This window comes from Aphidius gifuensis, linkage group LG4, assembly GCF_014905175.1.
Source record: "Aphidius gifuensis isolate YNYX2018 linkage group LG4, ASM1490517v1, whole genome shotgun sequence".
In the NCBI taxonomy this organism is placed as follows: Eukaryota; Metazoa; Arthropoda; class Insecta; order Hymenoptera; family Braconidae; genus Aphidius; species Aphidius gifuensis.
This window is the reverse complement of record NC_057791.1, coordinates 12,759,653-12,776,926: the sequence shown is the minus strand read 5'-3', so window position 1 is coordinate 12,776,926 and position 17,274 is coordinate 12,759,653. Positions and strand designations below refer to the sequence as shown.

The window sequence follows — 17,274 nt, the reverse complement described above, 5'->3', positions numbered from 1 at the left end:
TATTAGAGATGAAAACTATTCAGTACATTGATAAGAAATAATAAATTTTGAATTCAAAAAATTTCAAGTTGTTTGTTTATGAAAAAAAAAAAAAATTTATGAATGAATTTAAAATAAATGTATATATTTGAATATCAAAAACAGGAATTTCGCAAACAAATTTGAAGTCAATAACGAGGCCAAGTATCTTGACACCAACATCCAAAAATGAAAAAAGACAGTTGATATAAATCTTTCTTCCTTCAACATCATAATATACTCATATAATTTATTTTTTTTTTTTTTTTCAAATGTTATTTTAAAGAGAAGGGAGAATGAAAATACAGAGAGATATAAACCTACAAGTGATGTATTTAAAAGTCACGTGATTAACAAGCAGAATCCGCGGCGTCCATCGAAAAATCTAAATTCGTCTGAGCCAAAAGACGAACACCCTCAGAAGTCTACAGCGATAGTCAATAATTGCCATCAGCCAACACGACATTAACCACGTTATTTTTTTTTTTTTTATGTTTATTATTACATGCAAAAAAAAAATTAATATTATAAAGTTGACAATTTTTTTTTATACTCGTAGAATTTTTCAAAATTTATTTATTTATTTTATCGAGTTTGCTGGAAGACCGAAATAATCGTGTGAGATTAACAAATTAAAATTCGACATGATTCGTGTCGATGAGAGTGATCCAGTTGGTGGTAAGATTATTAAAAAATTGATTTTCTTATTATTTTGCAAAATATTTAATATGAAAAATATATTTGGTTTCCCAAATATTCTTGACCCAGATCACGCCCCAGCTTAAGAATGTTGTAAAATTCAAAAAAAAAAAAAAAATAACAATTATGAAAAATAATTTTATTGAAATTATCATTATTTTTAGAAATTGAACCTGCGTTTCCATACAGAGATGTAAATATAAGACGAGGTATCAATTTTAAGGATGATTATGATGTTCAGTCAGAGCTTGGACGGTAAGTTAAAAAAAAAATATTAATACGTATATATAAAAATTTATATTAATTAAAACGCATTTATTAACAACTAGGTGATTGATTTAAACAATTATTTTTATTTGAAACTATTGACCTTGAAAACGTTGAAATTGGCATTTCATTGGTGAGTCAAGGTCAACGATTCGTTCAATTAAATTTAATTCAAAACAAAGTTTATTATTTTTTGGCAGTAAAATATTGTTTCTTTTTATTCTCAATTATCATATTTATATTTTTACATAAAATTTAATATTTTAATGAATAACTCGATGAAAGATTAATAATAATAAAAGTAAGGAAGTTTAATTGATAACTTTTTTCAACTACCATTGAGAAAAGACATGTTGATGACTAATGAAATCATTGGCATGAGGTTCATGCCAACACGTGGCAATGATACGTATCAAAAGTTTATTTACAAACTTCCTCTATCAATTCAATCAACAATAGCATTTTGTTTTTATTTTTTATTAAATTTTTTTTTTTTTTTCATTATTAAATTTTTATTTGTTAGATTTATTTATACTATTCTTTTTTTTCGTTCACTGATAAATTTAAAATAATAAAAAAAAAAAAAAAAATATTATTAATCCATGCCAAACATTAAAATAATAATTTTATTATTCATGCAATATTTGAATATTTGAATGAAAAAATATAAAGCATATGTTTTTTTTTATACTGAGGAATTTCGAAGCCACACGCGTTGATAATCGAACATAGAGGGGGTGTGTGTGTGTGTGTGTGTGTGTGTTTTGGTAATCAAGGTCTTTTTCTATAAATATAATACGTTTATACATATTGTCGGCTTAAACACTCATGACAACGACAGAGAATCGTGAGTCTGCATACCGATTGGATTCCATTTACTCTTAAACATTTTTATAATATTTTTAAAAATTATTCTGTATATATGGTGGCTTGTTTATATATGATTGATGATCTTGAGACCAGCAGAGATCAAGATGAAAAAACTGTTCAAAAATTGGCAGGATAATGTTAAAATTATTACACAATAATTATTTTTGTAAATAAAAATAATATAAATATATATAGAAGATAATTGATAAATAATTTGTGCATGATTTTAATCGTTTTAACTAATGTTTAAACAATAATGATAGATAAAGTTTTTTTTTTATAAAACTAAATAAATTCTTATTTTTTATTGAATTATAATTATTACGGTTATTTAATTTTTTCACGAGTATTATTGGACGAATCATTGACAATTAATTGAATCAACCTTTTATTTTTTTTCTATAGGGGTAAATTTGGTACAGTCTATCATTGTAAAGATAAAAAAAATGGTCTTCGCTTGGCAGCGAAGGTTGTTAACACAACAAAAAAAGAAGATAGACGTGCTGTTGAACGTGAAGTTGAAATAATGCGACGTTTACAACATCCAAGACTCATTCAACTGTATGATGCCATTGACACTGGTCAACAAATATACGTTATATTAGAGCTTATTGAAGGTGGTGAACTTTTTGAACGTGTTATTGATGATGATTTTTTTCTAACTGAACGTAGTTGTGCTGTTTTTATGAGACAAATTTGTGAGGGTATTGAATTTGTTCATTCGCAAAATATACTTCACCTTGACATGAAGGTTTGTTTCATTTTCAATTATAATATACTCGTGAAAATAATTCCTCGATTTAAATCGAAAAAAAAAAGTAGTAAATAGGAGAAAAGTGAAGTTAGTCTAAACAAATCTGATAGTAAAACAGACTAAATCAGATAAAAAAAAGTCATTCGGAAATCGATCGAACAAAAGTGGAGTAAAACAGAGAAAAATTGGACAGAAAGTAATAAAAAAATTTTCCTTCAATGAACTTGGTTCACTCTGACCTATTTAGATTTACATTGTTTTTGTCTGATCAATCTTCGATTTACTTGATTTTTTACTGCTTTATTATGTTTTTATTTTCGAGTTCGACTAATTTAGAAAAAAAAGTAATAAATCGAAAGAAACAAAGAGAGTGAATTATTTTCAACAGAAAAATTTGTAATTAATAATTAATCAGTATGTATATTTAAATAAAATTTTATTTTTCAACAGCCAGAAAATATTCTTTGTTTAACTAAAGAAGGAAACAGAATTAAAATAATTGACTTTGGTCTTGCACGTCAATTTGATCCAAAAAAAAAACTTCAGGTTTTATTTGGTACACCTGAATTTGTTGCACCTGAAGTTGTTAATTTTGATCAAATTGGATACGGAACAGATATGTGGAGTATAGGTGTAATCTGCTATGTTTTGTAATAATTTATTGATCATTTTATTTATTTCTTAAAAGAATTTTTTTTTTATTGGATAAAATGAGTTATAAATATTATCTGAATTTTATTTTTATTTTAGATTATCTGGGCTGTCGCCGTTTATGGGTGATACTGATGTCGAGACAATGGCAAATGTAACAATTGCCAAGTATGATTTTGATCACGATGCTTTTGCTGAAATATCTGAGGATGCCAAAGATTTCATCAGACGACTTCTCATTAAAGACAAAGAGTGAGTAAATATTTATTTTTCAATTTACTACACTGCTTGAAATTAAAAATATAAAGGTTCTTTCGTGGCTCTATGGTTTATACTTAATAAATTTATCAACTCAATAATCCCATAATAACTCACAAACTTTTATTTTATTTTTTGAATTTTGATCACTTTTTTAATTTGAATTTTGATAAACACAAGATAAACATTTATTGAATATAAAAAATGAAAAAATAAAAAAAAAAAAAGGAGAATATACTTGCAGTATTCAAGCACATAAAAAAAGAGACCAAAGGAAAAATCGAGCACGAAAGATCCACATGAAAAACAAAATAAAAAATAATAAAAAAAAAAAAAAAATGAACTGAAAGGATGAAAATATTTCCAGAAAGCGATTAACAGCAACTCAATGTCAAAAACATCCATGGCTGAAAAAGAAGAAAGTAGAGGCATCAAAGGAATCATCAAAGGACAAAATAAAAATCAAGGAACCATCAAGAAAAAAGAAAAATAAATCAATTGAAGAAAATAAGAAAAAAAGTCAAGTTGTTGATGTTAAAAATAAAAATGAATTAGATGTTACGAAAGACAATTTGCGATTATTTGTTGAACGTTGGAGAGAGCATCCAAATAGTCCTTACATGATGGATGATGACTCAAGAAATATTGTTGTTAATATGAACAATGAATCAATTTCTCTGAGAGGTCAAAGTCCATCACCAAGACAGAGTATATGTAGTACACCATCAGAACAATCAGAATCTCAAGAAAGCATTAATAATTTTTCACTTGATATTTCATCACTTGGTATTGAACGGAGAGCATCAGAAGGTAATTCACAACAACTGCAACATCGTGATACAGCATCACAAATTGTTCTTGCTGAAGAAATTATTAAATTATCTGAACATTTGCGATTAATGTCCATGTCACCAAATGATAATTCAAAAAATTTACCGAGTAAAAATTCAGGAGATGAAATAAATAAAATACAAAATAAAATAAATAATGATAATTTCATTGATAATAAGAATAAAAAAAAAAAAATCGTTGATCACGATCAATCATTAGATAATGCAACAAATGAAATATCAGAAAAATTATCAACTATAACAAGACAAAGAAATTTACATGGTACAACATTTAATGCCGGTAGAAATTTTGAAAAAAAAGATTATTTTTTACCAGAATTTACATTGAAAAAATTGAAAAATAATGATAATAAAAATAATAATGATATTAAAAAAACGAATTCATTATCGAGAAATTGGAAAATTGATATACGTAAAGATTTAGAAATGGATGATAATTTAGATAGAGAAATTGATTTAACACCGCCATGGAGAAAATCAAGAGCAAAACATCGTTTTGGTGAAATATGTCGTGATGTACCAAGAATATCAAATCTTCGTAATATACATAAAAATATTGATTTTGATGAACCGACAAGTACTAAAAATTTGTTATTACAATTACTTGGTGAATGGGATGAACGACCTGGTAGTGTTGGTGGTAGAAAATCAATAAGTGTTGATTGGGATAAAGAATCAGTAGCAAGACAATCAATTAATTCACTAGCTGAATATTTTTCATCTGTTGATCAAAATAAAACATCTTGTGTATCAAATTCATCAAAGACTTATCGTTGAATTTGTAAATAAATATATAATAAAGAATTATAATCTAATAATTATTCAAAGCCTTAAAAAACAAAAAAAAAAAAAAAAGAAAATAATAATAATATTGTAAATTGTAAAAGAAAAATTGAGCCACGAATTGAGTAACTGTGAGTAAATGTAAAAAAAAAATTATTTGTTTATTTAAAAAATTTTTTTTTAGTAAAAGATTATCAGCTGTAGAACTTCAGGAGCATCGTTGGATTGTTGCTGCACTTGAAAATCCAATTTCCAAGGTTAGATTGAAGAGATATGTCATCAAGAGAAGATGGGTGAAAGCTGTCAATACTATTTTGGCACTCAAGAGAATGGGTGCTCATATCAATCTTGAGCTTGTTTGAAGTATTTTTAAAATTATATATATTATGAAAAAAGAAATAGATGATGATGAATATATATATATATATATATTTACAAAAGTTTATATTGAACTACAAAAAAAAAAAGAAAAAACATTGGAATTGTTAAAAGACACTGTTCATCAATAAAAAAAAAAACGATCATTTTTTTTTAATTCGATTTTTACTACGTTTATTTAAATTTACTATAATAATTTTTTTTTGATTCGATTTTTACTATAGATTTGATAATAAAACAGTATAATTAAGCATTTAAAAATTATACAATCGTAAAAATAACTTTTTTTCAATTTTTTTACGCTATATATCTATTGACTCTGTCTCGACACCGTTTCGATCGCGTTTCGACAGCATTTCGACTGCCTTTCGATAGGCTTTCGACACCGAATTGAGAGGTGCCTAATTTGCTCATTTTTTATTGTTTTAAATTGGTAAACATTATAATGGACTTTATTAATGATAAATTTGCATTTTTTTTATAAAAAAATTAATAGAATAAATAAAAAAACTTGTAAAAATTTAAACAAAAAAATTTTTTTTTTGTTTATAATTTTTAAATTAATTGTTAATAACATTTTTTATATTAACTTTTTTTAACTTGATTATTATAAATTCCGTCATTCTTAATATCCTGGCAAAAAATCGCATCCATGATTTGTTCTTAGTTTTCTTATTATTTGACTTTGAAAATTATACGGTGACCGTTTTTTGTTAATAACAAATTAACTAACAATTGAAATTAATAATACTATAGGCTTCGCCTACGTAAAAATGAGCAAATTAGACACCTCTCAATTTGGTGTTGAAAGCCTGTCGATTCAGTGACAAAATATCTCGGTGATAATGACCGAATCAATTACCGATGAATGGTCTGCGGCTGGACAGCTTTTTGACTCCGCAGTAGATATTCGAATCATGTCAACCTAACCTCTCTACCGTATGTAATTTAAACTTTTATTTAATATTAAATACATATACTAGTCAAGGTTTTCTTCAGTTTAAGTTGTTGTCATTATAATCTTATATTTATTTTATATTTTTCCAATTCATTTTGATTATCCGGCGCTCGTGAATTACGTTTTATATATATGCTGTCGAATGGCTGTCAAATCGCTGTCGACTGAGTGCTACATCGGAGAGTCAAATCCTGATCGAATAGGTGTCGACGCATACGCTAGGGTATCCCTGGTAGAAATATTTCTCAAACTTTTTCCAACTTTCTCCGCCTTTTTTCCAACTTTCTCCACCTTTTTACGAAAATGACCCATGGTTGGAGAAAAGTTGGAAAAAAGTTGGAGTAAATTTTTGGTTGAAGAAAGGTTGGAAAAAAATTGGAGTACATTTCAGGTTGAAGAAATGGCGGAAAAAAAGTTGGAGAAAAGTCGGAAAAAAGTTGGATTAAATTTTTGGTTGGAGAAAGGTTGGAGAAATATTTCTACCAGGGTATTGATTTGATTAATTATTATTATTAATTGAATTGAGTATTATTATTAATTTTATTAATTATTAATGTCACATGCATCAAAATCTCGGTTTCAAAAAATAGTGTGTGTAACTCGGACATAAAATTACGAGTCGTGGATGTGTGGGTGCGCGCACACAATTCTCAATTTTCGGCCCGTGTTACACAAAATACTATTTTAATCTATTCCTATGACTTGAATTTAATAGTTATGTACATTCATTTCTTAGCTCAATTCTTTACTTAGCTATTGGCCTTTCCTTACTATTAAATTTTTTTTTTATCTTCATTTTTTCCTTAGCTATTGGCCTGTCCGTAGTATAGAATTTAATTTTTTAATCTATTTCTATGACTTGAATTTAATAGTTATTTACATTCTTTTTTGAGCTCAATTTGTTCCTTAGCTATTGGCCTTTCTTTACTATATATTGAATTTATTTTTTCAATTCGTCTAAAATATTTCTATTTTTTTCTACCCTAGCGGAAGAGTCAGTAATGACATGGGCGCTTATTCAATAGCAAATTAATAGCAAGTCAATAGCAAAAAGAATTATGGATTACAAAGGCTCTACATTACACTAAACATATTAAATTGATCTACATAAATTAAGGAAAAAATTAACAATGTTCCTATCATATTATTATAGCGTGATTCGATGTCATTTCTCAATAATGATAGCGAAGAATGATGTTAAATTTTTTTAGGTTATGTCCGAGCTGTCATTCGTTGTTGTCTGAGTTTTGGTAATTTATGGAAACTTACCGCGAGAATGGAATGACATGAAACATCCACTCAATAGCTAGTCAATAGCTAGTTAATAGCAAAAAAAAAAAAGTACAAAATACGATATTTATCATTGCTATTGTTTAATTGTTTATTATATTGTTTTTTTAAAAGTTTTTAACAACAATACATAAAATTAAAAAAAAAAAAAATTTTTTTTTTCGTTTAAATTCGTCCAACATCTAGTCAATAGCAAGTCAACAGCAGATCATAGCAAATTCGTAGCAACTTAATAGCTAGTCAATAGCTAGTTAATAGCAAAAAAAAAAAAGTACAAAATACGATATTTATAATTGTTATTGTTTAATTGTTTATTATATTGTTTTTTTAAAAGTTTTCAACAACAATACATAAAATTTAAAAAAACAAAAATTTTTTTTTTTTTTAATTTTATGTATTGTTGTTGAAAACTTTTAAAAAAACAATATAATAAACAATTAAACAACAACAATAAACAATAACAATGATAAATATCGTATTTTGTACTTTTTTTTTTTTTGCTATTGACTAGCTATTGACTAGCTATTGAGTTGCTACGAATTTGCTATTGATCTGCTGTTGACTTGCTATTGACTAGATGTTGGACGAATTTAAACGAAAAAAAAAAATTTTTGTTTTTTTAGATTTTATGTATTGTTGTTGAAAACTTTTAAAAAAACAATATAATAAACAATTAAACAATAACAATTATAAATATCGTATTTTGTACTTTTTTTTTTTTTGCTATTGACTAGCTATTGACTAGCTATTGAGTTGCTACGAATTTGCTATTGATCTGCTGTTGACTTGCTATTGACTAGATGTTGGACGAATTTAAACGAAAAAAAAAATTTTTTTTTTTTTTAATTTTATGTATTGTTGTTGAAAACTTTTAAAAAAACAATATAATAAACAATTAAACAATAGCAATGATAAATATCGTATTTTGTACTTTTTTTTTTTTGCTATTAACTAGCTATTGACTAGCTATTGAGTGGATGTTTTATGTCATTCCATTCTCGCGGTAAGTTTCCATAAATTACCAAAACTCAGACAACAACGAATGACAGCTCGGACATAACCTAAAAAAATTTAACATCATTCTTCGCTATCATTATTGAGAAATGACATCGAATCACGCTATAATAATATGATAGGAACATTGTTAATTTTTTCCTTAATTTATGTAGATCAATTTAATATGTTTAGTGTAATGTAGAGCCTTTGTAATCCATAATTCTTTTTGCTATTGACTTGCTATTAATTTGCTATTGAATAAGCGCCCATGTCATTAACAAGTCGCTATCAAACTGTTGTTGAGTGTTCCGCTAGGGTAGCAAATGGCAAAGGAATGAATGTAGTTTGCTACACAACTTTTCTCGAAAGTTATCATTACTTGTCTTTTTTTTTAGTCCTGTTTTGAGCTCTCTTGCCTATTGCGTCACTATACTATTGAAAACGCCTATCAATGTCTTAAAATTGCAGAATATTTCTATGCTCTGTGCCCTTTTTAAAGTTGCTTCACTATTTTCTCAGGACTGTGCATCAATTGATCCAGCTATAGATGCACTTAAAGTCAAATTGCATGCTGCAGGGTTAAAACTAACACCCATTCCAGTGTTTGTTAGACCACTTCAACATGTTGAGACAGCATATGTCGTTATCAACGATATAAAATATAACGTTGACACAGTTCTTCATGCAGTCAGTTTGTGTTTTGAAGCTTTTTGGGCTTTGGATACTGTATATCCACAGCGTGTTTCGAATTGAAATAATTGAAAAGGCTGGCTATTAAGTTGATGATAAAAAATACACTGTCAAGTAGTTCATTCTTGGGCCAACAGCATCGAGAACAAGTTTCTCCTTAACGCTGCTGCTGCTGCTGCTGCTACAGCTAATACAACAACAGCAACAGCAACAAGTATTGCGACTACTACTTCTGTCACTATTTCTAAGCTCGTCAATGCTACTGCAAGTACTAGTGCTACTGGTAATTAGTGCCGGTGGTAATTAGCGTACAATTATCTTTCTTTTGTTTTGTTTTCTTTATTGATTTTAAGTACGTTACTTAGTTTTCTATATTAGTACTATTATTTTTTTTTTATTTGAAAATATTATTACACCTTGACCATATACCCGTATGAACCATCATTATTTAAGTTTGTTAACATGTGGTTTTAAAATAAACGAATCCAATTTTGCATGTGCTAAAAATTTTGCTTCTTACGCTTCTTTTCGTAACCATGTAACCAAGCAACATGCAAAAATAGCCCCCACATTAGATCCATCTCATGTTTCACAAATCCATGAACATCCGATCGATGAACACGTTCCGGAACCTGATTATTCAACCGAAAATGTTGGCCCCTGTTCCATTATCGAAACAGATCAAAATCTAGACGAGTGTGTTTCACAATTTGTAACCAACAAATATTCTCCAAAAGTTTCAAACGAAAATGGTTCTGATTCAGTACATTTTCAAGAAAACTCAGCTAATTCGATGAATAAGTCCAAGAACATTGAGCCTCACGTTCTTTTTGCTTCTAAATTGTACGGCTACCCTGATATGCTTTGAAATCGTGCTTCAGAAATTATAAATAATGTTGATATATTAATGAAAGCAACCATCAACGAGATTTCAAAAAATATTGTTGGGGCAATAAATTCAACTGATGATAAAACAAAAATTATTAGGGACGTAAATAAAATTTTTGAAGATAAACGATCGCAGTTGTCAGATACCAAAACTGAATGGCTGTGTTTACGGAAATTCAAAAATTGTAATACTTATATACCTTCAGAACATTACACTTTATGGCAACGCGCAGAATATGTACATGAAGGTCACAAGCAAATCATGAAAATGATATGTACCACTTTCTGCACAGTTCATTCCACTGCGGCAAGTGCTTAAACAATTTTTCCAAATCCCGAGATATTTAGAAGAAACGATACGTTACGTTGATCAGCGTTGCCAGACTGATGGACAAAATTTTCTGTATGGGACTCACAAAAAATCTGTATTTTTCTGTACTGTTACCTACTTTATATATATTTTTTTTTTTTTCAAGCTACCCGTGTAGGAATCGCCAAGCATGGAAACACGGCCATACACTGGCCGATAAACGGCAGTCCATGATTGGTAGCCTAGCAAGGGCCATTAATGGGATATACTTGGCAAACGATCAGTCCATTATTGTGTTGCCAAGATTGGCAGTCTTGTCTTGGCCAACGTCTGGCCATTAATCGGCTGGCCATTCAATGGCTGCCATTCATCGGCCAATTCATGGTAAATGCATTGCTGGCCATTCAATGGCTGCCGTTCATTGGCCGATCCTTGGCAAATTCATGGCTGGCAATTTAATGGCTACCATTCATCGGCCAATTCATGGCGAATTCATGGCTGGCCATTTAATGGCTGCTGATCATCGGCCAATTCATGGCAAATTCGTGGCTGGCCATTAATGGCTATCGTTCATCGGCCAATTCATGGCAAATTCATGGCTGGCCATTTAATGGCTGCCGTTCATCGGTCAATTCATGGAAAATTCATGGCTGGCCATTTAATGGCTACCGTTCATCGGCTAATTCATGGCAAATTCATGGCTGGCCATTTAATGGCTGCTGGTCATCGGCCAATTCATGGCAAATTCATGACTGGCCATTAATGGCTACCGTTCATCGGCTAATTCATGGCAAATTCATGGCTGGCCATTTAATGGCTGCTGGTCATCGGCCAATTCATGGCAAATTCATGACTGGCCATTAATGGCTATCGTTCATCGGCCAATTCATGGCAAAATCATGGCTGGCCATTAATGGCTACCAACCATCAGCTAATTTTTGACAAAAAACAAGACAATAGAAAAAAAAAAAATCAACAATGGAGCATTAAAATTAAATAAATAAATATATTTGTATTTGAATAATCATCTTCAAAAAAGTCTACCAAGTCTACGAGTGAACTTAATTAACAAGAGAACAAAAAACTTCCAAATATATATATCGCGCTCGTGGCTCAGTTAGTTAAGGCTGAATGTAAATCCCAAAGTAGGACGACTCTTTGGGTGCAAAAGGGCACCCTTATAACCATAGTTAAAAAAAATAATAAGCGCCCCCTAATGTCTAAAATTTTTATACTTTACTGCCGCGTCTTTAAAAGTATGAGTGTATTTACACACACTAATCTACTTCAGCAGATTTTCAATGCTTCACCCGGTACTTTTTGACTGTTTTTAATATTCTTAAATAATTAATAACTTTCAAAATCCGTGGTAGAAATCGATGATTTTTTTAAAATTATTTTCGTCATTTGAAGAAGTATTAGCTGTAGTAAAATAAAGGTTTTTTGTGAGAGCGTTTTTTCAATAGAAGTGAAAACGTGCCGATGCTTCCTATGCGTGTGTAAAAAGCGTCAACTTTGACCCCAATTATCTCGCTTAAATCGTGGTAGAAAATTACAAAAAAAATTTGATAAAATAGATCTTTATTTCACTTAAAAAATAAGCCTACTTTCATCAAAATCTGTGAGAGGGAATTTTTTTTCAATATTTTGACATTCAGCCTTAAAGCATAGGTTTAGTGTAAGTTTAGGTATTCGGTCGAGAGTTCGCGCCCGGCGAGAGGCAGGAAAAAAAAACATTTATTATAAAAAAAAAACAGAGTTGGACTCGATAATCTATATATGCAATTGAAAAAAAAAATATTTTTTTTATTTTTATTTATAAAAATAATTGAATTCGCAAGTAATGGGCCAATCTTGGCAAATGTTAATGAGCCAATGTTGGCAAATTTTAATGGGCCAATAATGGCAGCCAATATTAGAACGGTGTAACGCGCCAGGCCCGGCGTATGAGTGGCCCATTAATGGCAGAATTTCACCATGCATCGGCCGTTGCATGGCCATGTTGTAGTCTCCTACACGGGTACTCGACTGGTAAAGTACAGACTTAGACTATCGTTTAATGGAGTTTTGAATTAAAATTTTGATTTCAATCCATTTAAATTAATGCAGGTAATATTAATAAAATTTATGAAAAAAATAATTACGATAAATTTTATTTATTTAAAGAGTCCCAGGTAGGATCCCACAAGGGTGAACGGCCGTGCCGGGCTTGTTACAAGCTTGTGTTTCCTAGCCTTGGTGGACTAGAATGTGCCTAGCTTGGCACAGAGAATTTTTCCAGTCATTGCACAAGACTTGTTAATCTAGGCTTGTACCAAGCCTGTGTCGATTGTTATTTCCAAGCCTCACACAAGGTTAAAAATTCCAAGCTCGTGTCAAGCTTGTATTTACAGTCATTGCACAAGACTTGTTATTCCAGGCTTGTACCAAGCCTGTGACAATCGTTAATTCCGAGCCTCACACAAGGTTAAAAATTCCAAGCTCGTATCAAGCCTGTATTTCACAAGACTTGCTAGTATTGTACAAGCCTGTGTCAATCAGTAATTCAAGCCTTAAACAAGGTTGAAATTTCCAGATTGTGTCGAGCCTTTTATAGTCATTGCACAAGACTTGCTAGTCCAGGCTTGTACCAAGCCTGTGTCAATGGTTAATTCCAAGCCTCACACAAGGTTAAAAATTCCGAGCTCGTGTCAAGCCTGTATTTACAGTCATTGCACAAGACTTGTTAATCTAGGCTTGTACCAAGCCTGTGTTAATCGTTAGTTCTAAGCCTCACACAAGATTAAAAATTTCAAGGTTGTGTCAAACCTGTTTTTCCAGTCACTAGACAAGCCTTGTTAATCCAGGCTCGACACAAGACTGTCCCCTTGATTTTTCCCGCTCTCACACGAGCCTCGTAATACAGCCTTGTTTCAAGCTAATGCCCATTGTTTCACCAAGCCCGACACGAGACTTGACTTATGCATATATTTAACTCAAAAAAAAAAAATTATAGTAATTAGATATATAAATTTAATATAAATTTCAAATAAAAATTATCAGGCTTTGACTATTGTGTGAGGCATTCGCGAGGACTGTGTGTTTAGTCTCAATAGAATTTATTTATATAAAAAATTTTGACGACCACTTTTATCAATACCCCGATGGTCGACATGATAGTGCATTGGACTTCCACGTGACAGGCCCCGGATCGATCCCGCGTCGCGTCCCTAGTTTTTCGTTTAATTATTATCGTTTAATAGAATTGTCTGAATAAAAAAATAACAATGTCGAAATTATTAAATTAACAATAATAATAGATTAACCATAATAATTTATTTATATTTTTTTTTAAATTGTTTTTGGAAGCTTGAGTCAATCCCGAGGCACAAGCCTTGGCACAAGGCTGGAATACGAGTCTTGACACGAGTCTTGACACGAGGCTGGGACACGAGCCTTGGCACAAGGCTTGTCATCAAGCTTGTAACATAGGCACATTTCCAATCACTTAACAACCTTGGCACAAGCTTGTGGCACAAGCTTGTAGCACAAGCTAAACACAAGCATGTGAGCCTTGTGCACAAGCTTGTGCCAGGCCTGGCACAATCGTTTACTCTTACCTGGGGTATTTAATACTTAGCATGTATAAATTCATGTGATACACAAGTTTTTTTAACGTAATGAAACTCAATCAATTTTTATGTATTAGTTCAAACAATACATATATTTATAAATCACAATAAGTAATGCACAATGAACAAATTCTGTTACCCTGGTGAAAATAATTTTGACAAAATTTGCCAAAATTAGTCAAAATTTGCCAAAATTAGTTAAAGTTTGCCAAAATCTTCAATTTTTGGCAAACATTGGCAAATTTTGACAAAATTCAACCAATTTTGGCAAATTTTGTCAAATTTTTTTTGTCAATATTTGTCAAATTTTGTCAATTTTAATAAATTTTTTCTTTTGATAAATTTTGAAAACATTTTGTCAAATTTTTTTTGTCAAATTTTGTCAATCTTAATAAATTTTTTTTTTTGATAAATTTTGAAAACATTTGACAAAATTTGTCAAATTTTGTCTAATTTTGACAAATTTTGTCAATATTTGTCAAATTTTGTCAATCTTAATAAATTTTTTCTTTTGATAAATTTTGAAAACATTTTGTCAAATTTTTTTTGTCAAATTTTGGCAATATTTGACAAATTTTGTAAATTATAATAACTTTTTTTTTTTGATAAATATTGCCAAAATTTGTCGAATTTTGTCAATATTTGGCAATATTTGTCAAATTTTGTCAATTATAATAATTTATTTTTTTTTGAAAAATTTTGAATACATTTGACAAAATTTGTCAAAATTAGACAAATTTTCTCAAACTTTGCCAAATTTTTTTTAAACCGTTAATTTAGAAGAAACTATATGAATTCGATAATTTTTTAAAATTTATCTATAAACCGGAAGATATCGTCGAATTGTTACCTTCTTTGCTACTGATGATATTAATTAATTAGAACAAAATAGAAAATAATATATTGATGAATGTTTCTCGCATGCAGGCATGTAATGTTCTGTTAGTATATAGAGAAAATCATATATCCATCACTCATATGGTAATATTGAACAGATAGACAGATTTCTATAGATGATGTGTTAAACTTATGAAAATGATATATAACTGTCGGAAATTGGGTACATAATATGATTATGCAGACAACATAAATAGGTTTTTTTTTTTTTTTTCAATTCAAATCATTTTAGCAAAATTTGACAAAATCATTTGACAAAATTGACCTTAATTTGACAAAATTAGATTGTCCGTAAATTGAGAAGTCCCAATTTCCTCTCAAAATTTGCCAAATTTTGACAAATAATTTTTGGCAAATTTTGTCAAAATTATTTTCACCAGGGTAAATAAATTAAATGATACACATATATTGCAAAACAAAAAATCATGAAAAAAAAAAATAACAGTATATTTTAAAATAAAATATTTGTGAGGTGTGTTTTCCTCACTTTACTATTTTTACATTTAATTTAATTTCAAACAATAATTTAAAAGAGAGACATAAAATTTATATTTAAATATTAAAAATGATGAAACAATTTATTCAATAATGAGACTATTTAATAGAATAATTTAACAAGACACAATATATATATTACTGGTTGTGAGGTGGCATAGCCACATCACCAATACAACTTTATAAATATAGTTCGGACGCACCGTTTGGCTTGGTGGCTGGACTAGAAGCGAAGAGAACTGAAGAGAACAGAGTCTCGAGCAACAAGAAGTAGTGAGGGTTCTCGTACCCACACATATATACATGGCTAAAACACCTCACTGACTACGTCACATGACATGTCAGTGTGGTGGGAGACATCAAATATTTCTATCTCGCTACATATTCTTCCCTAACAAAACTCTTTATTTTCAACAATCATTTAAACTTCCTACACTTTCTTTAATTATCATACACAGAAAAACAAAAATAAATCAGTGACCATCGTGACCATGTATACACTTGTACACGAATTACACAAGTATATGAATGACATGTATGTACACACTTGTAAGTATGCAAACAAGCATATGCAAGTGTAAACAACGTCAAAATTTTCAACGGTTTTTACTTATATATCATCTGTTGGTACAGAATTAAGGAAAATAAAGCAGAAAAAAAGACGAATAAAAATTTTTGTATTTTTCTGTATTTCTTATGAAAAGTCTGGAAAAATATGGTACAGAATCTGTATTCTGTACTTGAGTCCAAAAGTCTGGAAAAATACAGATTTTTCTGTACGTCTGGCAACGCTGACGTTGATTTTCTCCATAACGATCAAAGTTCTATTCTTAACATTATGCAATGTCGTTTGTGGAAAAATATTAGTAAAAAGTTTGAAGGAAAAATTGTATTTCCTTTGTATTTATATTATGATGACTACGAAAACAATAATCCACTCGGATCTCATAATGAAATTTCAAAATGCGGTACTGTTTACGTTTCAATTGCTTGCCTTCCACCGAATTTGGCATCAAAATTAGAAAATATTTTTCTATTTATTTTGTTTAATACTCTTGTTCGGAAAACGTATGAAAACTCTATTATTTTTTCCAAAGCAATAGACGAATTAAATTTCCTTGAACAACACGGCGTGGAAATTGATTTCTCAGATGGTAAAAAAACAATTTTTTTCAAGTTATCACTAATTTTAGGAGATAATTCAGGCTTACATCAATTATTAAGGTTTAGCGAAGGTTTTAATGCCACTTTCTTTTGTAGATTTTGTTACGCAATGTGAAAAGACATTTAAAATATTTTTTATCAATCACGCTGTGAAAAATAAATTTTGTTAAATAGAAATTTTTGTCTAGGAAAAAAAAACATTTAAAATATACTCTTTTCCATATACACCAACCTCAGGAGTGCCTCAAGGTTCTAACCTTGGGCAACTTCTATTTAATATTTACATCAACGACTTGCCTGAACATCTGTCTTGTTATACATTAATTTATGCTGATGATGTCAAACTATTCTTACCTATCACCACAATAACGGATTGTCAATTTTTACAATTAAACATCAACAAATTTATCAGCTGGTGTAATCGTAACAAACTAGAAGTGAATATA

The 17,274-nt window shown here is 29.7% G+C and overlaps 1 protein-coding gene across 1 annotated transcript; it reads left to right on the top strand.

Annotated features, from left to right (window-relative positions):
- The first annotated feature begins 93 nt into the window (after window positions 1-93).
- Window positions 94-6,063, top strand: LOC122855096 (death-associated protein kinase 3-like). Its single transcript, XM_044156252.1, has 6 exons — window positions 94-696; window positions 882-972; window positions 2,260-2,605; window positions 3,059-3,258; window positions 3,359-3,511; window positions 3,885-6,063. The coding sequence occupies exons 1-6, from the start codon at window positions 663-665 to the stop codon at window positions 5,143-5,145; spliced, it is 2,085 nt and encodes a 694-aa protein (XP_044012187.1). The 5' UTR covers window positions 94-662; the 3' UTR covers window positions 5,146-6,063.
- The last annotated feature ends 11,211 nt before the right edge of the window (window positions 6,064-17,274 follow it).